The following is a 25,584-nucleotide window of genomic DNA, read 5'->3' as shown; positions in this document are numbered from 1 at the left end:
TAGGAAGAGGTCAGTGAAGTTTTTCATATATAAGATAGGGATACTATAAGAAAGACTAAAGCAATTTATTTTTTCGGTTACTTGGTTTAAGAATAGAGCACAATTCTCTTGTGTACTCATTTACATATATTCAAAGTATTAACACTCAGAAATTTAGCAATCTGGATGCACTCCTTACGTTATCAGAGACCTTAATAATAAAACCAGGAGTGGGGGCACAACCTAGCTTGCCTTCCGCTCTTGCACAAGAATTAAGGAAACAAGGAGAACAAAGGACTACTGCACCACAAAGCAGAAACATAGATTCTCTAAAGAACCAAGGTGCCACCTTCCTTGAAAAAGCTTTATGCCCCCTAGAGAGTAATGAAAAGATAGCACAAAAAAGGAAACTCAGCGTCTCAGATATACACAGAAATTGCCAAATCTAGGACCAATGGAGCTCATGAGAGTGTAGAAAAGCAGAAGTTTCGTGCACAGAAGTAATATTGTTAGCCAAGAACAGTTCACAGATGGTTGCCTACCGCATGACCCACAGGTAAAACCCTCTTGACCATAGGGTAGGGCAGCCTAGTCCGCTCTTCAAGCACATGGGGTCTTCCTAACATTCGTTTTGTCACATTAGCCAAGTCAGAAGACATAGTAACTCAACAACAAAGTTAATCAGGTCTCATCTAGCTTGTACAAGACAACTACTAGAAGACATGAACTAACTTGACCACCCACACAACAAAACCACCCAAGAGCTAGAGAAATAGGGTAAGACATCAACTGTAAGCTATCCACAGCATATCTTCTTGAACCCAGTTACTTAGCTTTAAAGCTCTTTTCTAGATATAAACTCACAGGGTAATTTTGCTTCATTATGAGAGATTATTAAGAAGTGTGAAAAACTAAACATTACCTCAGTGGAAAAGAAAAAAAACTCCAGCAAACATCAGATTCGACCAAAGAGCAGGAATATTAGACTTTTATGGTAAACATATATATATGCACACACATATGTGTGCATATTCATGCCACCCTCAGAGTTAAGAAAGAAAGGGAAAAAATTGAAACAAAATAAATTACTAGAAATAAAAAAAACTCTTCTTTTACCATAGATTTCTGGAATGAAGCAAAGCCTGCCTAATCTTCAGCTTCCTAAGATGAACAGACCCTCAACCCCAACAGAAATAGTCGTTTCAGAGCTGGTATTTAAAGTGCCAACACCTGACTGCAGTTAACAGGTGTTAGGAGTTATGGAAATAGTGCTGTTGATTACTACTGGATGTGTTTTCCTCTTGTACTCACAGTTCCCTCGTGCTGCTTATCATAATACCAGTACTTTTGGTTGCCTGTAAGAATGCTAATTTTTAACCGTGCACGCAGCACTTGAGTGTTGAAGAAGTGTTCTGAGTAAAAATTTCATCATTTGACAAGACAGTAATTTATGAGAAGAGAAAGGCAAAATAGTGTTTCCATTTTAAAAAAAAATTATGTGTTTGAAGAAAAACAAAACAAAACAAAAAAAACTGTTTGAGAAGGTTGAGAAGTTTCAGAATACCTGGGATTTTTCACTAATACCCAGCATCTGGGGGAAGATGAGGCTCTGCACCAGGATGAGTTTTCTGTATCTCCAGGAAAAATGCATAAGGCTACATTCTAATCCTCACATAAACTGTGTGTAAACATCCCCAGAATGGAAACCTAGAGTAAATGTGCAAGACCAAAAATCTGTGCAAGACCTTGAGAAACAAAGTCAGTCTTCTGGGAGGGTGCTGGGATAGGAAGATTATAATGAACTCCGTAGTTCATCCTTCCAAGTCAAGCACAAAAAAAACTTAAGGAATGTCTAAATGACCTAATGATGCCTTCCTTTTGTATTATCGTATCATCTGCAAATACAGGATTACTTACTGTTTGTACCATAGCTCAGCAGGCGTGACAAACAGCCCAAAAGTGGAACGTGTTGTGTTTCATTGTGCTTCAATAGATTAGGAAAACCCACAGACAGGTTTTCTAAAGAAAGAGCCTGTCATTTGATACAGACTCAGCAGCCACAGCCTCTGCTGCACATGAGTTGATGTTGTCTGGCCTTTTCAGGTACCAGACAGTGACAGAGTTTGGCAGGCAATGATGCTACTGCCCATCCCACCCCTTTCTGTACCCACTGCTGCTATTTCAGGCAGACCAGGCACCACAGAGCTCCCTACCTGCTTGTTCCCAGGAAAACTTCTGCCATAGCAGCAGCTGTGGCTTCTGCTTTAGTATCTGGAAATCTTTTTCTCTCACCCCCTGTCTGTGAAGTGCCAAGAAGGAGCCCAGCTGTTCAGCATTTCATTGCTGATTTCTTTGGGAAGGCCTGGAGAAGCCACAAGTGGGCTGCCTTTCTTTTCTGTGGGAGAAGAGGAGCTCTTTTAACTGAAAAAAAAAAAAAAAAAGAAAGAAAAGCAGCTTGAGGCATTTTCTTGCTCGTTTTCCCTGTGTGAACTGAAGAATCTCAAAATCTTCATGCTAACCGTATTTTGAGTCTCTGCTGTCTCCCAGGTCTCAGAGCGGCAGAGGGAGTGTCTCTGCCTATTGCTCGTTGCAGCACACATGAGGCAAAGCCTATATTTCAGGCTCTTCATCTCTTTGCAGAGGCGGTGCAATCTGCTACTGAGCACACTCAGAAGAGATCTTATCATGCCTTTTAAAAAGAGTTTTCTCTCAAAACAAGCAAAGTGGGAGTGGCCAATGTCATCTATATTCATGCCATGTTTTATAGCTCAAACATCAGATCACTCTTACTGTAACCCAGTTTGTAAAGTGTGTTTGGAAGGAATGAAAACAAAGCAAAAAAGTTGGGGTTTTTTCACTGCTTGCAGATCAAAAGACTTACATGCTGTACTTTCACCACAAAGCAAATGTTTGTGCTATGCAAACTCCCAACAATTGGGATTATAATGAAAGCACTAACAGCCATTTCTGTTGACCTACAGCTCACTTATAATCACAGGTATGTTCAGTAGCTTTTAAAATCTGAGAAGGCAGAAATAACTTCCTGGCTGTTCTTATTTCTCAGTGTTGTCTGAGCCTCCCTGCTTATATTTGGACTTCCATTTCATGGCAAGGTGGTTGCCACAAAGTGTTTGTGGCCCCTTGTGTTCCCCGTGCTCTGAAGCAAAAAGGAAAATAAAGACAAATGGGCTGTGTGAAAATGTTTGGACTCAGAAATAAGGAGGGAAAACAATAATCAAAATCAGTTATAGCTGCTCAGTAGCAGGCAGAGACAATCTGCTGCAGAAATGTCTCTTTCTGTCTCCAGCAACTTTTTTCTGCCAAAATTAAAAGGTCTCACTTCCACCACAGCCCCCCCCCCCCCCGAAAAGTGTACATGGGGAGTATATTAGTTTAAATAGTGTGATGCTGAAGAGAGGAAGGCACCGTGGTTCTTATCCTCAGAAAAAGTGGCATCACTCAACCTTGCTCAGGATGGTAAAAGCCTTCAAAATAACGCCAGAAGACAGCAAACAGAAAAAAGTGTGATAAGCTGGTGTGGAAAGAGTTTAGTTGTGAGGCTGATGGTTGTAGTCACTGTGAGTGACTTCATAAACACATGTTCCATGATAGTCCACGGAGCATAGCTAGTTAAGGTCAATGGAACAGGGATGGTCCAGCTGAATGAAGAACTGGTTCAGTGTCTCCATGAGATTATATCAATACTATCAGCAAAAGCAGCTGGAAAGGAGCCTGCTCCTTGCTGCACCAAGCTGTGACTGAGTTTAGCAGGGTGGTACAACACCAGCAGAACCAGCAGACACCCTGCTTTCCTGGAAAGCAAGGTTCCCAAAAGGAAAGAAATGTGGAAGAGAAACCTGCTGGCAAGGTCTCCTCTTTCTTTCTACTGGAGTGGTTTGAATACACGGAACACTTCTTTTTTCTAATCATGATTCCCCAGAAGAAGCACAAGTATATCCCACCTTTCCTCTTCCATTCTGACCTCAAAGTCAGTGCCTCTTCTGCCTGAGGGAAATTAAGACATTCCTATAACATATCTATAAACTTGTCTTTTAGTTTAGAGTTTGGACTGTGTGGGTTTTTCTAACCTGGCAAGCTTTCCAACTCTATTCTGCATTTTATTATACCCACACTCTGTTTTCAAACACTTTTAGGTAAGCTGTCCAAACATGCCTGAAAGTATGGCTTTATGTGATTGCCTCGATGTCATCAAGAGCCATTTTACCTACCTACCACATTAAGCCAACCATAAATTTAAATACCAGATCACATCATAAATTCCATCAGAACAAATATTTTTCTGAAAGCATTCAACATTTTCTCTAATGGAGGATGTCAGAACAGTTTCATATAAAAGTAGTGAAGGGAAAAATATAATACAGCAGGAAAACAGCCCTCAGCCCTGGTGAAGAAAATGTACCATTGCATTTTCATGTGAAATGCTTTTCAGAAGCGGTGTCTAATAAGGAGCCAGCTCTTTGACACGGTGTATTACAGTGAGTAAGAGAGCTTGGCCACACTCCCAGGTGGAGAATGACCACCAAGTGCCACCGGCTTTGCCCTTCCTCGAGCAATTTCCCCAGATGGCACTTAATGCTTTAACCTTTCCAGAGCACTGGGGCACAGCCTGATCAGCACTCTTGACCGCCTGGCAGCAGCTTTAGCGTGGAGGGAGCGCTGCCAAGGGGCTGGCGTCAAGGTGATGAGGCCTTTCCTTGGGGTGGGGGCATCGGGGCCAGAGCCTCCCCTCACATTGACGCAGCCTCCCCTCACATTGATAGCTGGCTGTCCCAGTTAAGCAGCTGGACAGCTTTTAAGCTGTTTCCCTCGCTTTCAGCCAGCACTGAAGCCTGTCTTGATGATGGCAATGTCCCGTCTGCTGCCATCATAGGGGAAGGCAGTGGCAGGTGTCCCTTCAGCACAGGAATATGGCCTCACTAGGCCAGGCAGGATTTCCCCCCTCCTCCACATTGCACTGATGGCAGGGATGAGGGTTTGTGTTATCCTGCTGTTCTGGATGTGTTCTGTAGATGTCCCAGCCACGGGTGAGAAGGCACAGCAGTGGCAGTGGGGCTGCTGAGTGGCCACACCTGAGGTAGCCATTTTCTGCCCAGGACCAGTCACAGACTAGTTCACTCGTCCCCAGGGGCCAAGTAGTGGGACAGCCCTGCCACATGCGAAAACCTGACTGCTGTGCCCAAAATCTTACTCCAAAACTTCAAAGCACACCCAGCACCCCTTCCTGGAGCTTTTTACCAAAAACCCCAGCAGCCCCAGGGTGGGAGATGTGCTCTGGAGCCTCCATGGCGAAGGGGAGCAAACATTATGAGGGACTGCAGCCACGGGTTACTTGCACCAGGACAGGGACAGCCCGAGAAAGCAGAAAGATAAAATGGTTTCTATAAGAGATAATGTGAGACAGAGGCAGATACTTACTGTGTGCATCTGCCTTTTCAGCAGTGTGTAGTTCAGCAAAGAAACCAAACCCAGGAACAGATCCATCACAGATCATTGCACTGGATGGCCATGAAGACATAAGTGAGAGGAGAGCAAACCCTAAGCAGTGAACATTTACCTTGTCTTCTTCAATAAGCTCCTTCACAATTAAACATGCCCAGCAAGCAAAACAAAAAAAAAAGAGGTACTCTTGTAACAAAACCATAATACACAGATAATATGGAGTCATTCTGGCATGGTTTCTCCTCCTCCTCCTTCAGAAACCTTCAAAGGCCATGGCCGGAGATCACGTGTGAACACCTTAAGCAGAATATTTTGAAGCTTGAAGGACAGACTGGCAGCAACAACAGCAAGTGAGACATAGGAGAAGCAGTCACTTGATGAACGTGACAGAGGCTCCCTGAAGAGGGTGAGCACAAACACTGCCAGTACTCACAGCATGAGGGATGAGTCCCTCCGCGCTGTGCCGGGCAGGACGTGTGACACCTGCCTGCTTTTCCAGATGAGAGCAGCAAGGAGGCTGTGACACTCCAACACTGGCAGCACTGTTGTTGCTGTACCTGTTGTTTGAAAAATGTGACATCCCCTTCAGCCTACACCTGCGGCACTTACCATAAGTTCTAATTTTACTAAGTATGGATGAAAATGAATTAAGCAACTACACAGCAACCCTTGGTTTCCATAAGCTTTGAAAAAGGTCTTCAAAGCAGCATAGAAAGCTACATAAAAAAAAAATCCAAATGACACCCCTTCTAGGGTTTCTCTGCTAAGTACACAAATCCCCTAAATTTGAATCCAGCTCCTATAAGATAACAAGGGGTGTTTTCACTCACAGCCTTTGCTACAACATGACACTGATGAGAAGGAAGTCCAGTGACAGTATTGCAAAGCATCAGGCACATAGGGAGAAGACAGACATGTTAAGTATAGTGTGCCGGACACGGAATATGAGCAATCTATGGGCTGAAAAGTCCTGTCACAAATGACTGAAGCCATACAATGAGGCTTGAAAACAAGTGCTAGGCCGTCTAATCCGTATTGATAAGTGTTGCCACCTTGCAAACCAGACTTTGAGGAGCTGAGGCTCAACAGTGAATGTAAGATACTGGTATAACCAGACAGTCTGGGTTGCCATAGCTGAGCACACAGCTGAGCAGCTGGCCTACTGGACGTGGGAAAGGGGTGGCATGCACAGACAACAGGAATGTCGTCAGCCCTGCTTGATTGGAGATACAAAGTGGTAGGACTGGCATTTGGTCAGAATGGACAATGCCCCTTCAAAGCTAACAGGGGTATAAAAAGTGAAGCAAAAACCTGCTGAGCATTCACAGCCTGGGTCTGGCTGCTGCTGCGAGGTGGACAGAATCAGAGATGCCAAAACAGGTGTTAATCCTGTCCTTCAGCTTTCTGACACCAAATTAAACAGCAAACATGCATTGGGGGGGGGGTGTCAAAAAAAAAAAAAAAGGGAAAGAAAAAGGGGGGAAGATGATGCCCGTAAAGTATGGTTTGCTTTGTCTTGAAAAAGAGGCAGCCAGAGCAGGAAAAAGAAGGAATGTGCATGTGTGTGTGCACCATGTGGGACAAAGGCAGCGCATTTCTCTTCAGCCAAGAGCGCTGCTGTCATCTGTCAGTGTTGTACGTCTGTGTACAAGCAACACCAAACACTGCCTTCCAGTGCCTTCGACAGTAGGTTTTAGTGTTGATTTCCTCGTCTGAATTTTCCTTTTGGCTCCCCTGCTCAAAGTGTACACATGTAGTTTTGATAACACTCAAACAGCTGGCTGCAGACAAGTCTCAGGCTTTGCACGTCTGGTGGAGTGTAACACGAACATGCACACGCACGCAGGCACACGCACCGCTCGTTCTGACCTCGCTCCCCTTCAACCCACTTCATTCCGAATGTTTTCTTTTACATCTCCCTTCCCAGGATCCCCTCTCCACCACCCAGGGCTGCTCCCAAGACCTGCTCTCGGGCCGGGGGAAGGCACGAGGGGGCCATGGTCAACGGGTGGGAGCGCGGTCTCACACCGCCGGCCACTCCGCAGCGCCCCGCGGCTGCTCCGCTCCCGCGGACTCCTGGGCCGCTGCGCCGGTGGACCGGGAGCTGCGGAGAGCAGAGGCTGGGGCGACGGGCGAATGCGGTGCTGCTGTTACAGCAGTGGGAACGGGAGACAAGAAGAGTTTGAGTCGTTAATAAAGTTCTGATAAGCAAACTCTGCTGTCAAAGATTCCATCCCCCCGCTTTTTTTTTTTTTTAACTAAACTCTCCCCCCCCTTTTTATTTTCTTTTTTTTTTTTTTTTTTTTAATTTTGAAGGCAGTTGATGTGGTAATTAAGAATTTGGTGAGAGCCCGGTCAGGTCACCTCGTTTCTCAGATCAGAGCCCCATCAGAAATTCTTTCAAGTGTCCTTCTGCGTCGCCAAAGATGACAACAGCGAATCAATAAGTGCTTGAAATGAAAGGAGTTGCTGGCTAGCCCCCGAGGCTACAGATTTTCGCACCGCCGGTCTTTTTTTTTTTTTTCTTTTCCTTTTTCTCTTTTTTTCCTTTTTTCTTTTTTTTTTTTTTTTCCCCTAAACTTCTCACATTCCTTTGCACTGCCTCTCCTAAGACGAGCTACATTTTTATCCCCAGTCTCCTGAGGAAGGTAAGAGCCCTCCTCGCATCCCCAGTCAGCAGGACGGGCCCCGCTGGCTACTGCTTCGCCTTCCCGCTCCCAGCAGCCGAGAGAGAGCGGCAGGGAAGGGAAGAACTGAGAGGACACTCAGCTGCCGCCTCGGGGAAACCGGACGAGGTTTGCGCCTCCTCTTTCTTCATTCCTTCCTCCCGTCCCAAATAAAAATAATAAAAAAAAAAAGGTGAAAAATTAATAGAAAAGGAGTAAGGGATCAAAGTAAGGGAGAATAAATACGGAAATCGCTGCGTGAAGCTTCGATTACTCAGTGCTAACAGAGGCTGCTCCTCTCCGGTTCGCACCGTCATCCTTACCCCTAACGCGCCTCAATTTAACAATCTTCCTAACGACCGACGTCCTCGGGAAGTTTTAATTAGGTAATTCATTAGTGCTTCAAAACAGACATTTATATATCCTTTTAGATCAAGTGGTTAAGCGCTAATTTCGAAATGATTACAAAACACTGGAATACGTGAGATACAGTTATTTTAATTTATATGCAAATCAACGGGTCCATTTGAAATGCTTAAAATTTTAACAATTATTGTATTGCAACATCGGGACCAGGCGCCTGAATGAGCAATTTGGAAACCAGATCTGGACAGGAAGAAAATATTCGAGCGGCCCAACAAATCAATAATGTTTGAGTGTGTTAAACATGGCCAGCTATAAGCTATTTACATACTCGTTTGCTGTCAGATAAGGAGCTCAGGGAGGTGGGAGGAGAGGCTGAGTAGGGGGGGCAGACGGGAGGGAATGTTTTTGAGGGCTGAGATCATAATCCGGGAATGAAGAAAGTAAATGGTCGTGAATTGCCCCATCGCGCACTTTCGAGGATAACTCCTTTCCCGTCAGTGCCCTCGCGCAGGCGGCCGGTGCAGGACACTGGGGGATGTCTGAAACATGGCTCTATGTTTAGCCACTTCTAGACACGCTCTGCCTTTTTGTTGTTGTTATTGCTGTTGGATATTTGTTTTCCTTTCCCCGTCCCCGAGCAAAACCCTTAGGGGCGGCAGTGGGAAGTAGTCTGGGTGCTCGTCAGGGCCGAGCCCCGGGGTCACCCGGGGAGAAGCCCTGCTGGTCCCTCCGCCCTCGGGAGTACCGCTGGCTGCGCCAGGTGCCTGTCAACGGATAGCCGGGACAGCATTAAGGAAAACAGCTTTTCCGCCTGTCGGGGACATGAACAGCCCCGGCCCTCCTTCCGAGCAGTTCATCAAGGCGGGGGACCTGACGGGGAGCCCCCAGCCCTGGCTCTGGCGTCCCGGCCGGCCCACCGCAGCTCCCCTCTGCAGTCCACCAAGGAGAGGCTCCGTGGGCACCTCGGAGCTTTTAAAGCTGCTGTCCCCGAGCTGGCTGGAGGGGGGAGCGAGGCTATAAATACAGCAGCCGCGGCCTTTGCTCGCCCTGAAATCTATTATTACATTTATTGCTTTGACAGAAGAAAAAAAAAAATCTGCGTATTAAGTCGGCTCCGTAGTTTCCAGACACCCTGGAACCCCTCTTCCACGGCAGCATGTCTAATGTATTCCCTGGTGATCCTGGACATTAATTAGTTGTTTAATAGGAGTATGACTAAAAATGTAAAAGAAGGATTAGGAGCGTGAAACGTATGTCCAGCTCCTTCCACACACTCGAGGAGGGAATGAAAATCACCCTGGATCTTATGTTTCTCCGGGAGCCATTTGCATTTCCCACCAGCTGCTCACCTCAGCCGCTCCGGCTCCAAGGCAGCCGGACCCCGCTGCAGCTCCGAGGGCGGCCCCGCTCCGCAGCCGCGCTGCTAACGCGGGCACCGCATCCTGCCCTGTCTTCGCTGCCCAATACACAGCGCAGCTAGGGGGGTGGAGGACACGCGCACCAGCGCAAAAACAAAAACCGCTTTTTTTCCTCGGGGAAAACCGAGTGCCACTCCGTCCTGGCGAGCGCGATGCTTTACGGGGCACAGCGCTCCCGCGGATAGACACGCAGGCAGCCGAGGACACGGTGAATTAATTGATTTCTCCTTAGAAAAATCAAAACTGCACTTTGATTTAATTTCTGGCCAGAGGATGCATTCCCTCCGCTTGGCGCGGCCGCATTCCAAGGGCTGCTCCGGGCCGGCGGGACAAGGGTAGCCGCGCTCCCCGGCAGCCACCCGCGGGAACCCTGCCCGCCTCTACAGGCTCGCTCCCCTGGCAACGACTTCTAAGACCCCTGCTCTACCCTAGAAATACCTAAAATTCACACCAGGCTGAAATAATTTAAAAACAGCCCCCAAAAGATCAGGTGCAGCCTCCGAGTTAAGAAAGCTCCTGTTTTATTTTCGCGTGGTCCCTCTACAAACAAAGCCGCGGAGACGCTGCGAGAAAAAGCCACCGCTTTACTTTGGTCTAAATAGAGGTAACCGACTTCGTTATTTTCTTAAACACGGAAAACATCACAAAATCGAAAATGAATTCCTCCTTGGGGCAGGCTCAGCGTCGTTTAGGGAAAAAGAGGAGAGACTCTGCCGTAGTGTTTTCCACGCTACCGGGCGTGAACGAGGCAGGGCGAGTAACAGGGGTGAACGGCAGGATTTCGGCTACCCAGGCCTTGCGCGAGAGCCATGGGCACCCAAAAGAACCCTGGGACTGAAAACAAAATGGGGGTGGAAAGAAATAATATATACATATATATCTATGTATATATGTGAATTTAAAAAAATAGAGAAAGAAAACAAAAAAAGGAAAAAAAAAAAAGTGGGTTCAAACGAAAACCGAGACCTCTCGCAGGGGGTTGGCGATCCCTCTTCACACCTGGTGCAAGGACTGCCGTAGGCTGGCCCGGGAAACTTTGACCACAGTTACTTTGCCCCCCACCCCGGCCGGGCGGAGCGGGGCGCGCCCTGAGCGGGCGCGGAGGAACCGCGGCCGTCCCCGCTCACCTCGGTTCTCCTCTGGCTACCTAGCCCTCCGCCGCGCCGCCTTTCCTCCGCCGCCTTTTGTGCTTCCTCCTGCCCCCTGCCCCCTCCGCGGCCGGGAGCTGCCGCCACCTCTGCGCCCGTGCCCGCGGAGCGCCGCGCAGCGCTGCGGAGCCGCCCGGCCCGGCCCGGCCCGGCCCCGCGGCGGCGGTGGGGCGCGTTCGGCGGGGCTGGCGTGACGTCAGGGCCCGGGGAGGCGGGCGGGGCGGGGCGGGGGCGCGGAGGGCCGGGGAAGGAGGGAGGCAGCGGCGGCTCCGCGGCCCCGCAGCCAGCGCAGGAGCCCGGCGCGGCCCCGCCGCCCCCGGCAGCACCGGCACCAGCAGCGCGAGCGGCGGGGCGGACAGAGCGGCCAGCCCCGGTGAGTGAGGGAGCCTCAGGGGGTGGCGGCAGCAGGATGGGTGCGGGGCTACGGACACGGACGGTGCCGGTTCTGTGCGTCCCGGGGCGAGCGCGGGCCGGCGGGCAGGGTGCTGCGGGATCGACTTGCTGATGTCCTCTGGGAGGCTGCGGCCCGTCCCGCAGGACCGGTGGCCAGGGCAGCGAGAAGGGCCTTCGCGCCGCTTCGCTCCCGTGCCGGCTCCGACGCTCTCGGTCCCGCAGAGAGGGCGCGCAGGCAGCTCCATCCCTCCGCGGAGCAGCGCAGTCGGGAGGGGAAAGCAGAGTCTCGGGGCTCTAGAATATCGTGAGGGAGCGTCTGCGGGCTCCGTGGCCGGGACACCCGCGGCACCGCCCGCGAAGGAGCTGCCGGGCCCTGCTGCTGCTGCGGGCACTGGGGAGGGGGAGGCCCCGCACGAAGTCCCCCTTTCGTTCTTTCGTTTAAGGGCCACAGGCAGCTGCCTCGGTCTCTGACAAACAGCCTCCGCCGAAATCATGGAAAGCGGTATTTCGGGCTGTGTTGAGATATTTGTTAGGGGACTCTGCGTGTTTTTGAGACGGATTGGTTTAGATTTTGTTTTGTAGTTTTGTTGTTTGGGGTTTTTTTTCACCTCGAAAGCATACCGGTAGATACCAGTAAGAACAAAAATGACCCGGTGTGACACCGCTTTTCGCCCTGCTCCCCGCGGTTGCTGCAGCCGGGCTCTTCGAGCAGGTTGCTGCCGAGGGACTCGGCAAGGCGCGGAGGCAGAGCAGGCTCGGCGGCCGGTGCGAGGAGGTTCAGCTGTCTTTAACTGCGAGCAGGGGGGTGCTCGGAGACACGGAAAAATGAGAGTGGAGTTGCTTTCAGTTGAGCCGCCGGGCTGGAGACAATAGGGAAACGCTTCACGCTCCCTTCGGCCCTGCGCTGCTGTGTGGCTTGTACAAAAACTAGATAGGGCTGAGAGAAAGGGAAGGAGCAATGCGGGCAGCTGAGACCGGGGATGAAATAGGAATCCGTCCGGGAAAGGAATTTTTCTCCGAGGAGACGGCGATTCTGGAGCGAAGAAAACCTTGCCCTTGGTGGCAGTGTGTGCTTTGGGGGAGCGGGGTGTCCCCACTTGTGAGATAAATCAGGCACCTAGGCAAGTGGGCGAGGAGGGAGGTTGAATTTGTCCCGCAGGGCTAATCTTGGCGGAGACCTATCCCCATTTAAGAACCGTTGGGGAAGAATTAAGATTCTCTTAATCGCCTTCCTGCTTAATTTAGGCAACTCGTGTGTTAGGCCGGAGGCCCGAGGGAGCAGAGTTTCCTCCTAGAGTCCTTCGGGTTTGAATAGAAATCGCCGTATCACGACAACGACCCGGAGGAGTCCCAATAACCTTACCTTCCCATTTCGACCCTCTTTTTTCCTACTTTTTTTCCCCTTTTTTAAATAACATATATATTTTCTTCCTTTCCTTCACCTTTCCCTCGGTCTCATCCCGGCGGGGCCGGCGAGCACTGCTCACCCAAAACGTGCCTCGGCTCCAGGCCGCCACATTTCTAAGCTCCAGCTAATAATGCCCCCAGTTCAGACATTAAAAAAGAGGCGAAGAATAAGAAGACGAAAGATTACCGAAATGATGGTGACATGCAAATTTCCCCCCGAAATTATCATAAGTAAACATTTGAAGCCTGGACTAATAAAATCCCATCTGTGTTACTTCATATCGAGTTAGTAGAGAGCTGTGATAATGAATTTTGTAATATCTCACGAACAGACATCTCAATCAGGCACTAATCCCGTGATTTTACTGCCCGACCTCTCAGACCGGGGGTGGCGCCGGCGGCGGCCGGGGAGCGAGGAGCCATAGCCGAGCAGCGGAGCCTCGGCGGGCGCAGCCGCCACAGCGCACCTCCCGCTGAGCTGCGCTGCGCAGGGGCCCTTGTGGCCGGTACCGCTTCACCCCTGGGACCGGGATCGGGGTAGGGCTGTCCCAGGGCAGCGCATATCCACGAGGTTACGGGCCTTCCTCCACGCCCTCAAATAACGAGGAGCGGAGGGAGGCCGAGCGGTCCGGCGGGCTGGGGAACAGATATGGGGAGTTGCGCCCATGCAGTGGCTTGACTCGGGTGGGACCCGACGCTGAGGCGAGGTGGGGGTTCACGATGCAGACAGCACTGGAGAAAGTTACGGTTCCTGCAGCACCCTTGCGACATGACTCCCGCTGCTGCTGGGCTTTTTTCGCATTGATTTTTCACTCCCAAAGTAATTGTTTTAAAACTCCGACGCCTTCATCTTTTGCAGATAACGGGTAATGGAGTCCAACTGCCGCAAACTTGTCTCCGCCTGTGTTCAGCTAGGTAAGAGAAACCTCCTCCTTCGCCGAGGCGAAGGCACAGCGGCCCCGCTGCCTTGCGGCGCTCTGCGCGGGTGCGGACGCGGGCGGGGCAGCCCCCGGCAAGCAGCGCCGCCTGCCCGGAGGGGTGCGCAGCAGCGGGCGCTGACCACCTCTTCCCTGTGTGTCCCCATGTCCCTGCCCCCAGGGGTGCAGCCCGCAGCCGTCGAGTGCCTTTTCTCCAAGGAGGCGGACATCAAAAAAGGGGAGCTCGGCGAGGCGCCGGAGGGCCACAAGGAGCCCGCCGGCTGCAAGCTCCTCGGGCGGCCGCCCCCTGGCGTCAATGGTAAGCGGCGGCCTCTCCGCGCCCCTCCGCGGGCCGCGCTGCCGGGGCGGAAGGCGGGAGGTCAGCTACAGGCCCGCCTGCGCGGCGCCAGGGCGCCCTCTGCTGCCCGCTGGCTGCGCAGCTCTGCGCCCCGGCGCCATTTGCGCCCGATGATGCGCGGCCGCGGAGAAAGGGACAAGGGGGGCTTGCGCGGGCAGGAGCGCGCTGACACCCGCCGCTAGCGCGTCCGTCCCCCCCACCCGTCGCCAGAACCATCCCGGCTGTCAGCGCACCTTTCAGACACCCGCAGCGCCGCTCTCGTATTTATTGATATTGTCTGTGTTTTCTGTCCCCCCTCCCGTAAACAAGCCGCCGGCCCGGTCCTGCCCCCCAGAGGCGGCCCCCGCCGCGCCCCTCCCGCAGGCAGGGAGAGCTCCTGCCTCTTTTCCCCCTGCCCGCCTCGGGGGTCTGATAGGCGAGCCTGAGGGGTGGTAAAGCAAAACAGCAATGCAAACACATTACAAAGAAGAAAACAAGCGCTCTGTATTTCGAGAGACTGTTTAATCCAAGATAAACGTAATTTTGTTTAAATAAAATATATTAACCTGAATTAATAATACAGGAAACTACAGTGAATTAATAATGCACGTATTCGTGGTCCCGTGGTTAAACACTTCCTTGTAAGAATACTGAGCTCGCTGTTTCTCAAATAACACCCAGTGATTTCAGGAGGGGCCATGTCTCCTTCCAGAGTCCACCCTCCCCTGGAGACTTTAGCCAGGGTTTGCTCTAGGGACATCAAACCCCCCTAGAAGAAGAAACGCTTAGGTGAAAGGTTAGCCGGCAAAATCCGGGGTAATGCCAAACGCGAAGTTAATACGAGCCGATAATTTTTAATCCCGGAAACATACGCGATATTAAATTGTGCACAAATGGGCTTTACCAGGGTCTGGCGCTTTTTCCCCCGGCCAGCAATCAGTGTTAAATAACGTGGAAAGGAAGGGTGACATTGCTTTATATATGGTTTGCGAATAAGCAAGGCCTCCCTGCCCTCCCTTGCCGTCCCTGCAGAGGAACAGGTGGTCTTAATCAAAGCCCTTCTCCCGATCTAATGGGAAAGTGGGGACCTTTCCGATAGGATAAATTTATGAGCCTTTCCAAGTCAGCTTTATTCGACTAAGTATTTATAAAACTAATATCCACATATGCTCCCTGACACGGTAACTTTTACTTCCCCAGCCGAGAAACAAATGGTTATTTTCTTAACCATCAATTATGAACCCGGATTATTGTAGTACACCCAAAATTTCCTGCCTCGTTACCATATAAGCCGGTCTGTCCTTTACCCGTCGGGCTGCAGAGGTAAAGGGGGGAACTGCTATCTAAACGCGTTTAAAACCATTAATTAAAATAGAAGTCTGAGCCGACGAAGCAACGCAGGGTTGCCTGGCCATTAAGTCCTTCCCTTTCACAGTGATGGGAAGCGCGGAGTGCCGTGGGTGCGGCTGTATCTTTACAGATATGGGGATATATCCCTGGTGGTGTGGGGATGATTCCTATGTGAGTCCTAGCCCGTGTCTCTGCGCGATGGGGCAATGGCAAATCCTGAGGCTCCCTGTGCTGCTCTGGCGGCTCTCTGCGAATCGGAGAATTCACGGGTGTTTTCTTGCCGTCCAGGCGGGTTTTGTTGGGCCTTGCCTTTGATCTGCTTTTAATCGGGGATTTGGGCATCAGGGACCACTTGCTCTGCGGGATGAACCTCTTGGGAAGGCCGGAGGGACTCGGGACGCCACCTGGCACCGGTCGGGCCGGGAAATTCCGAGGGCGGTCAGGGAATTTCCGGGGTTAGGCACCGTCGGTGGGCACAGGGATAATAATGGCTAAGTAGCGCCACTGGTAACGATAGTAAAAAATGTGAATGTTTGGTCAAATCGATGCTCCTACGCAAGGAGAAAACGAAATTCAGCAGGAGACCCCCCAAAGCTGGCACCCCGCTGGAGGTGGAAGGCTGGGGGGGGGGGGGGGCACCCCAACAGAAACGTGTCCCTGGCCACAGCAGGGAAAGGAAAACGGGGAAAGTATGAAAATACTACTGCAGCCTGGAGTGTGAAAAGCAGCAAGGCGGGATCCGCGTTGACCCAGGGAAATTACTGCTGGGTGCCCAGTCCCACTAAATTAGGGTAACTTCAGCGCACACTTCGACAGCCCCACAGCACGTGCAAAGGCTTGTGGTGGGTTCATTCGGGTAGTTTTTATCGAAGGCTGGAAGATGCATAAACTATTTGAGCGGGTACATATATATATGCATATATATGTATTTAATCTGTACAATTTGTGAGCTCTGCCAATTCTGCTTAAGGAATCCTTTCCTGTAATCGATAATCTAGGTACTGCTGAAACAGCAGCCTTCGACATGGAACGTTGAAATTGCAACCCCCTTGTATCGCCAGTCAGCATCACAAATTGATTGTTTCAACCCTTTATTTATATATATTTATTCTTTGGTTTGAATATTCCGTAACCTGACATCCGTTTTTCAAAGCCAAACCAAAACCCCGGAGCCGGTTCAGTTTTCCGCCCAGGTCAGGTGCAGCCAGGGCAGCGAGCACAGCAAAGCTCCGCGATGCCTTTTCTGACTAGATGATGGGCGCGCAGTTTACGCCCTTGCAGAGGGCGCGGGGAGGGGAAGACGAGGCGGAGCCGGTGCCAAGCAGCACCCCCTTCCCCTCCACCGGACGTGGCCAAATCTGTCGCCGGAGCTGTGACCGGCGCGGTGGAGCCGGGGTCACTCCGCCTGTGCGCTGCCTTGCGCGGCGGCGGGGAAATTGTGCGTTTCTTCCTGCTAACGCCGAGTGCTAATTGGAAGTTATTTATTGCGCTTCGGATATATAATTTTGTGTCGTCGTCTTCCCCCCACCTCGCCCCGTCGTCTGATAGTAATATATGCAGCGGTTGTTAGCCTCACCCCAGGGAAAACTAAATGTATAACGAAAGCTTATTCGTGAGGAGGAATATACTAAGGGAACAACCTGATGTCTTCTTAATCCCATGTAAAAAGCTCTGTAGTCTTCCTAATATTGACTGAATGGGTAATTAATGGCTCTTCATCGAGGAGAATACCCGGTAATCCGAGATAGGCGAAAGACAACAAGCCAAAGGTAAAAGACAACAAGACTAGTTAGAGACTCCGCATGAGAACCATTTAGGAGAGCATTACGCGTAGAAACAACGATCGCGTAAGGAGATAAAGGAAAAGTGAGAGAATAAACACCCACCGTAGGTCTGACCGTCCACCGGCATTCCAGCCCAGCTGCCTCCCCGCTCTCGGCCTGCCTGCCTCCCGCACAGGGGCCGTCACCGCGGATCCATGGCGGCCGGCAGGACCGGGAGGTCGAAGACACCCTCGGGGGGGCAAAAAAAAACACCCAAACCAACATAATAAGATTTTATTTTTAATTAAATAAATTAAAAAGGAGACGCAGAAGGGGGAGAGGGGTGCGGAGCAGCGCCAGTTCCCCAGTTTTCGTGTCGCAGGTTGCCCTTCAGCGCACGGGGGCGTGCCCCCTGCCAGCCTTGCAACATCAGGCAAAGACAAGGAGAGAAACCCCTCCAAATCGTTTATTTTGGGGGGTGTCAGACATTCTGGTGAGCCGGCAGGGGCGGCTTTGCAGCCAGGACCAGAACCTGGAAGGGGATGGAGCTTCCAGAAGGGGGGGAAAAAAAAAAGAAACTCCAGAAAAGCATTTTTGACATTTTAATTGTAACCTTTACCGCTAATATATTACTCGGTTGACTACAATTAGGTTGTTTTTCGGTTGTCTGACAGCTTTTAAAATATTATTTCACTCGGGAAATAAAAGCTTGATCTCAGATTATAGGTGGGTATTTTTGGATTTACGTGATTTATGGTCACCATGACAACTAATGCTGCGTGGTAGCTCCCCTCCTGCCCTGGCTGGGGGAGTTTTAATCCAAGGCACAAAACGAAATGCCGGCACCCTCTCCCTTCGGATGCGGGGCTGGCCCTCATCAGCTCCCCTCTTCTGGGGACGCGGGAACGGGCGGACGGTCTGTGCCCGCTGGGGCTGGGGAAGGTGCGTGAGGGACGCGCGATGGAAGGTCCCTGCTCTCCCTGTCCCCCTCCCTGGGGGGGCCGGGACCCGCCGAATGGCCCAGAATAAGGAGGCACCGCCGCTGCGCGCTGCAAGGGCACCAAGCGCGTAAAAAGCGCTCTGCGCCGCGCAGCCAGGAGGGACTTTCCGTTTGGATTCCCTGAGGAAGAAGCCAAACTAACGAAAATAAACGAATGCAAAATAAAATAGAGGAAAAGTAGGAGGGAGAAAGGGCTCGTTTGCGGGAGGGATGCGTTGCCGCTTTGAAAAAGAGTTGTATCGCCTCCCCGGGGTTTTGCGGGCCGGTAGCCCGGAGAGGGGCTGGAGAAAGGCCGTGCCCCGCCCCGAACCCCCCCCAGCCAGGCCAGGCCAGAGGCCAGGGTAGTCCAGACCCCTCGAGGGGAAAAGAGGCGCGGAGGGGGGGGGGCTGGGGTGAGGGGAGAGCCGAGGGCCGATTTCTGGGTGCAGGACCATGGATGTAGAGAGAGGTTAAGAAGAAACGGGGATATGATTGGTAAACAAATTGTGCAGAACGGAGCTGGATTCATATTGACTTAGTTATAGGTCATCTGCTGCTGGTGCAAAGGGAGGAAATATTTACTTTACACATATACTTTATGATCTTGGGGGAATTAGAGGAAATTCAATAAGAAAACGGCTAGAATCATTTTAAACCCCCTATTTAAAAGACTTAAGCAAATTAGAGTCTTATCAGATTAAAATCCACTACAAATGTAAGAGCATTGTCTCCGTCGAAACGCTGTGGGGTCTGAGGAAAGAGATTCTTTGCCAAATCTCAGGGATAAAACCACGTCATTTAAACACCAGATAATGAGCAGAATGTAAATTAATTTAACCTTCTTTACTAACAGGCTGCGAATGTAATATGTATAATTTAGTGATAAGTGAGATTGTGGGGGGTGATACGTTCCTCGGACGAGCATCAGAGACTAAGAAGGACCCTTGAGGGGGTGGGCAGGAGAGCAACGGGATACAGTAAAGTTTGGGAGCTGGGTTGTGGCTATGGAGGGCCACTGCAAGGGGAACCTTTCAGTAACTTTTCGATGTAGAGGGACTGAAGACACAGACACAAACTGCATTTTGCACTGGGCTCCCGGGGGCTCCCCACCCTGAGCAGGGCCGCGGTACATGGCTCGGGGAGAGGCTGTCTGCCCTAGGACGCCCTGACCGGCACCGGAGGACAACCTGTCCCCGCCCCACACCCGCTTCCCCCTCCTCCTGCCGGACCCGGGTCCGCAGCAGCCTCGCCCCGAGCCAAAAGCGAAGCCAGGGGGACCCCACAGCTCGTCCCTCTGCAGTTTCTGTCCGGGGATCTCTGCCCGGGGCGAGGGGTCACATCCTGCCCCTCCAAGCCTCGGAAGGCGGTCGCTCAAGGAGGTCGCATGGGTGAGATTGGAGTGCCGGAACCCGGCCCGGTGCAGGGCCTGGCCAAAACGTAACCGACGTTCTAGGGCGCGGGCTTGGGTTCGGGGGCTGCTCTGAGCGCCGGGACGGTCCCCGCGGGTCCCCGCCGCGCGGGGGGAGCGATCCCTGCCGATAACGTGTAAAACCGGGGAGGAAAACACCCCTCGAGCGGTCGCTGTGGGGAATCCGGGCTCAGAGAGGGGGGCCAATGACAGTGGCATGGAGAGGATTCCCCCTGTGTTCTTTCTCCGCCCCCGGTGCTGGCAGAGGGAGGCCCGGCGTGCAGCCTCTTGCCCTGTGTGCAGCTCCCCATGGAGAGGCTGCTGCTCTTTCTGCCGCCGCCCGTGCCTCCCCGTGGCCATCCCTCCTGTCGCGGCGGACCCGTCGTCTCTCTGGCTGTGACCCCGCCCGATTGTTTTCCACCCTCTCGGACAGAGGGCGACGGGCCCGGGGTCCTCCACTTCCATCCTCCTCGTTGCAGCGCTTCTGTCAGTGCCGAGCGCTCCTCCGGTGCTGAAGGCAGTGCGGCGGGGCGCGGAGGGAGCGGGCGTGCCCGGAGCCGCCCTGACGGCTCTCCCCGTGGGCCGGGCTCTGCGGACACGGGTACGACCCCCGGGGCGAACCGGGCGGATAACGCTGGGCTTAAGGGGGGGGCGCGGGAGGCGGAACGCGGGCAGGGGCGGGGCGCAGCGGGGCGGGCAGAAGGCGGTGCGGGGCGTGGCGGGTGACGTGCGGCGCGGGGAAGGCCGCCGCCGGTTTAAGATGTCAGGCCAAGAGGGAAGCGACTGAGCTGGTGCGGTGCGGGGCCGGCCGCGCGCGGCGCGGATCCATGCGCGGGCAACGCAGCGCAGCGCCCCGCCGAGCCCCGCCGAGCCCCGCGGCGGGCCGGGGGCCGCCGGTCGGCCGGGGAGCAGCCGTGTCGCCGTGACGGCTCGTGCAGGACCGGACTCGCCCGCTCGCCTGTCGCCGCCGCCGTCGCGCCCCCCTGGGCGGCGGGGGCCTCCTGGGCTCGCCGTGCAGCCCGGGCGCTAGCCGAGCGCCGCCCGCCCCGCCGCGGCTCCCCCGCCAGGCAGCCCTGACACCCCGGAGCCGCTGGGCAGCTCCGCGCCCACGGAGGGGGGCGCAGCTCCGGCCGTCGTACACGTACCGACACCTACAGACACACGCACACCTTCTCCTACCGACCCCCCAGGCACGCACGTAGAGTTTGGCATCCTTTTGCCGATGAACTGCATGAAGGACACGTTAAGCCTGGAGCGCCTGGGAGCAGGGAATAAGCTGTGCTCTTCTTCGCCTTCCTCCTCTTCCTCCTCCTCTTCATCATCTTGCCACCACCACCAGCCCGCGCTGGCCATGGCGACGGCGCTGGCGCCGGGGCAAGCGCGCTCCTCCTTGGAGTCCGCCAAGCACCGTCTGGAGGTGCACACCATCTCTGACACCTCCAGCCCTGAGGCCGCAGGTAAGAGGGGGCGAGTGGCTGGGACTCCCTGGCGACCCGCTGCCCTGTCCCGACTCCGCCCGCCCCGCCGGTAGGCCCGCGGCCAGCGATGTGCAGCAGTCGCCCCTCTGACTGGGAGCGCCTCGCACTCGACAGAGACGCGCTTCGTGGGGTTTCTTTTCGTGTGCGGTGTCTGTGTGCTGGCGTGTGGGAAGATAACGACATGTGTAAAGACGGGCGAATAGCGTGTATAGTGGCTGGCGAGTGAGGTGGATACTGATGGGCGAGTAATATGGACAAAGACGGAGATATACTGTGGATATAGACAGACAAGTCATATGGGTATAGACGGATAAATACTATGGGTATAGTCGGACAGATCATATGGGTATAGGTAGGGGAATGATGTGGATAGAATGCGCGAATAGTAAAGGATGCAAGCAGAAGAATAGCGAGATACAGGCAGGCGAGTAATACGGTTACAGATAGGCAAATAATACGGATTACGTGTATGCAGATGCGAGATACAGACTGGCAAAAAATTCGCGTGTATCAATAGGTGAGAAACCTGCGTACACCGGCGGAGGGGCGGCTCCGTCCGCTCCCCGGAGGTGGCTACTTCCAGGGAGGAGCCGCCCGCGGGTTCGGAGGAGCCGCTGGTGCGGGCGGCCGGCGCGGTTAATCATTACACCGGCAAGCCGCTCTGGGGGCAGGCTGTGGGACCCGGCCAGCTGGGGACGAGCCCTTCCCCGGCCGCGGGAGAGGAGAGAGAAAGAGGAGGCTTCGAAGGCTGAGGCGCCCCTGTTTTCCGCGTTGTTGTTTTTTTGTTTCCCCCCTTACAGAGAAAGATAAGAGCCAGCAGAGCAAGAGTGAGGATGCAGGGCCCGAGGATCCCTCCAAGAAGAAGAGGCAGCGGCGGCAGCGGACCCACTTCACCAGCCAGCAGCTGCAAGAGCTGGAGGCCACCTTCCAGCGGAATCGCTACCCGGACATGTCCACCCGGGAGGAGATCGCCGTCTGGACCAACCTCACCGAGGCGAGGGTTAGGGTAAGTCGCGACACGACACGCCGGCTCCTAGCAGCGGGGCTCGGGGCTGGGAGGAAGGTGAGGGGTGCTGCGATGTCTGCAGCTGCTTTCGATTTCGGTTTGTACGCAAACTCCAGAGCCTTTGCACAAAAGCAGGGCAGAGCAGGACAGTTCTGTCAAAGCGAGATAGATTGGGATCGCTCTCTCACTCTCTACCCCCAGAATATGGTTTGCTGCACGTTTCGCCCTCGCCGCGCAATGCGTCCTGCTCCTTTTGATCGAAACGCTAATGAAAACATTAGCCAAGAAAGCAACTCGGAACAGGCTGCAACCTGCGCTGCTTTTAATGAGAAAAAGATGTGAAATACACAAGGGCTTTTACTTCTCTCCGAGGCACTCCCGACGTGCCCTTCCTTGCATTTTCTCTTTCTTTTGGTTTCACAATTCGACGGGCGTCTCTCTCCTCCCTTACCCCCTCTGAGATTTATGGGACCATCACGGCGCTGCAGAGTTGCCGAGGCTGGATCCTGCTGGCTTGCAAACGCCGCGCTGAGGGCGGGGGGGGGACGACGACGGACGGACGACATCCAAAAAAAGAGCCCCAGACGGGCCGAACCCCCATATTTTTTAAATCCCACGTAAATTCTTTCCCCGCGATAGTTTAGGGAAAGCGATGCAATGCGAGTCAGCGCCGGAGTGAGTGGGGCCCGCGGTGTGCAGGGCCGAGGCAGCTCCGCAGCGGGAGCGGGGCCCGGCCTGGGCCGCGCTAGGGTACGGAGTGGTGTCGGACACGGTACGGCTTTTGCGGGAGGTTTTGGGTTCGGGAGGTACAGAGAGGCCATATGGGGCCCGTCACCGTGTTGTCCGGGCGGCCCCTGCCCGGCCCAGTGCGGGGGGGTCCTGCAAACACCCAGGGGTGGCTCCAATACACATGGGTGAGGCTGCTGCTGGCGGCTGCCCGACGGGTCAGCCACCCAGATGTGGATTGGGAAGGACACGTTGTCCCATTGTCTGAGGAGGGTCCCTTGGGTCTCATTTAGCACATTGTTAAATGGCGATTTTTTGGGGTTGGGGTTTTATTTCGGTCTCTTTGGGTTTTCCTTTTCTTTTTGCCAAGGAGCAGTCGAACAAGTTTGTTTAGAAAGTGGTTTTCTGCTCTGGAAGCTTTGTAGCTTTAACAAACTGAAGTAAGGATTTATTAGTAGCTGGCTTCCCCCTCCTTCCTCGTAATAGGAAACATCGCCTTAAAATTCCACGGGTTTCCGGGCATTTTGCCCTTATTTTTGCACTTTTGTATTTCCCCTGGATGGCTCCAGCGCAGAATAAGCCAAGGAAGGAGGGGAGGAAAAAAAAGAGAGAAACGAGGAACATGACAGTAACGATAGAAACATAGAAGAGGGAAGTGTTTGCCGCTGTGGTTCGAATGAGAGCACCGCATATTGTGCCGGGGGGTTCGGGGAAGGGGCACGAATTTACCCTGCTGAGACCCGGCAGCACCAGGCCCGGGGGGTGCTCGGTGGGCCCGGCAGCACATCGCTGCCCCGGCTCAGCGAGGGGCTCCGCAGGGGAGGTGGCAAACCTCTGTGTATGCGTGTACGGACACATCTTCATGGATGTGCGCATGCATATATGTATACCCGTACATAGGGACAAGCTCGGCTTTTGCCGAGATCTTGCAAAAGGCTGCAGCAGTGGTTCCTGACTAATTCGCTTCTCGCATCTCCCTCCCTCCTTCCCTCTCCCTCCCCATTCCAAAGGTTTGGTTCAAGAACCGCAGAGCCAAATGGAGAAAGAGAGAAAGGAACCAGCAAGCCGAGCTTTGCAAAAACGGCTTCGGTCCACAGTTTAACGGCCTGATGCAGCCCTACGATGACATGTATCCCGGCTACTCGTACAACAACTGGGCAGCCAAGGGCCTGACATCCGCTTCACTCTCCACCAAAAGCTTTCCTTTCTTCAACTCCATGAATGTCAACCCTCTGTCTTCTCAGAGCATGTTCTCCCCTCCAAACTCCATTTCCTCAATGAGTATGTCTTCAAGCATGGTACCCTCTGCAGTCACCGGGGTCCCCGGCTCCAGCCTCAACAGCCTGAATAACTTGAACAACTTGAGCAATCCCTCCCTGAATTCTGCGGTGCCGACGCCAGCCTGTCCTTATGCTCCTCCAACACCTCCGTATGTTTATAGGGACACATGCAACTCGAGCTTGGCGAGTCTGAGACTTAAAGCCAAGCAGCACTCCAGTTTTGGCTACGCCAGCGTGCAGAACCCTGCTTCCAACCTGAGCGCTTGCCAGTACGCGGTGGACAGACCCGTGTGAGGCACCCAAGTAGGAAACACTGCCTGGGAATCCCTCCCGCTTCCTGCAGAGACTGAGAATCACGCTAGAAAGTAATGGGCACTAGAGAGAAAGAGACAGGAGGAAAAATCAACCAGAGAGAGGGAAAAAGAGAAGGGGGAAAAAAGAGGAAACCACTGAAATAAGATAGTTCCTTTGTTTTCAAAGGACCGTCTACAGATTCTGAGATCTTTCTTTCACTAAGAGTATTTCAACAGTTACAAGGACATATATATATATATATATATGGACAAATGTTTGACTGGATATGATATGACATTTTAATGTTACTATAAGCTTGTTATTTTTTAAGTTTAGCATTGTTAACATAAAAATGACTGAAAGGATGTATATATATCGAAATGTCAAATTAATTTTATAAAAGCAGTTGTTAGTAATATCACAACAGTGTTTTTAAAAGGTTAGGCTTTAAAATAAAGCATGTTACACAGAAGCGATTAGAAGTTTTTCGCTTGCGAGCAAGGGAATGTATATACTAAATGCGACACTGTATGTTTCTAACATATAATTATTAAAAACAAAAAAATTGTGTGAATATCAGTTTTAGAATAGTACCTCTGGTGGATGCAATGATGTTTCTGATATTGCAATGTAAAACATGCCCTGTGTATAACATTTCGTACAATTATTATTGTTTTACTTTTCAGCAAACATGAAAAAAAATGAAATGAAATGTGTTTTATTTCATGGGAGTAAAATATACGGCATACAGTTCTGTCTGCATTTTTATTTACCGAGACAAGCTGCGCAGTGGTAACTGCTCCGCAGTGATTGACTGGTCGCTGACACTGGACCTTGCTCTCTAGAAACACAGGGCAGTTCTTTTTATTGCAATACAAATAAGTGCCGGCATTTTTTGTTTCCACGCAAAAAATAGATCACAGGCGCTAACGCTGCATGGTAGAGAAACGCGCGGCTTGGACCCGCGGAATCCCTTTATTCCCCCACGCAGCCCCGAGAAAATGGATTATTTAACATCGTTGGCCTCGGGAATTATCAGCCCCAAAGTTGCTGTATCTCGAGCATAAATTTCTCCCTCTGTGAAGGAAGCTTTTATTACATTAAAGAAGAGGGGGTGGGGAAGAGAACAGAAAAAAAGGCAAAGAAAAGCCAGTTTGCAAACAAACTGCTCCTGTTCAGAATAATCTGTCCCCTCTGCCGCCCCCAGCG

General features: G+C 52.4%; 1 protein-coding gene across 3 annotated transcripts; it reads left to right on the top strand.

Annotated features, from left to right (window-relative positions):
* The first annotated feature begins 11,272 nt into the window (after positions 1–11,272).
* PITX2 (paired like homeodomain 2) lies at positions 11,273–25,125 on the top strand. 3 transcript variants are annotated; one of them, XM_061355220.1, is made up of 5 exons: positions 11,273–11,410; positions 13,697–13,752; positions 13,936–14,073; positions 21,870–22,075; positions 23,812–25,125. In XM_061355220.1, the coding sequence occupies exons 2-5, from the start codon at positions 13,707–13,709 to the stop codon at positions 24,373–24,375; spliced, it is 954 nt and encodes a 317-aa protein (XP_061211204.1). In that variant the 5' UTR covers positions 11,273–11,410; positions 13,697–13,706; the 3' UTR covers positions 24,376–25,125. The 3 variants fall into 3 exon arrangements, with proteins under 3 accessions (XP_061211204.1, XP_061211203.1, XP_061211202.1); XM_061355219.1 differs by lacking the exon at positions 13,936–14,073; XM_061355218.1 differs by lacking the exons at positions 11,273–11,410; positions 13,697–13,752; positions 13,936–14,073 and adding an exon at positions 20,566–21,048.
* The last annotated feature ends 459 nt before the right edge of the window (positions 25,126–25,584 follow it).

This window comes from Neopsephotus bourkii, unplaced genomic scaffold (genome assembly GCF_033783945.1).
Source record: "Neopsephotus bourkii isolate Nb327-2 ecotype Australia unplaced genomic scaffold, CSIRO-AGI_Nbou_v1 NB_787, whole genome shotgun sequence".
NCBI classification, from domain to species: Eukaryota; Metazoa; Chordata; class Aves; order Psittaciformes; family Psittacidae; genus Neopsephotus; species Neopsephotus bourkii.
The sequence above is the reverse complement of the archived record's forward strand: the minus strand, read 5'-3'. Positions and strand labels throughout refer to the sequence as shown.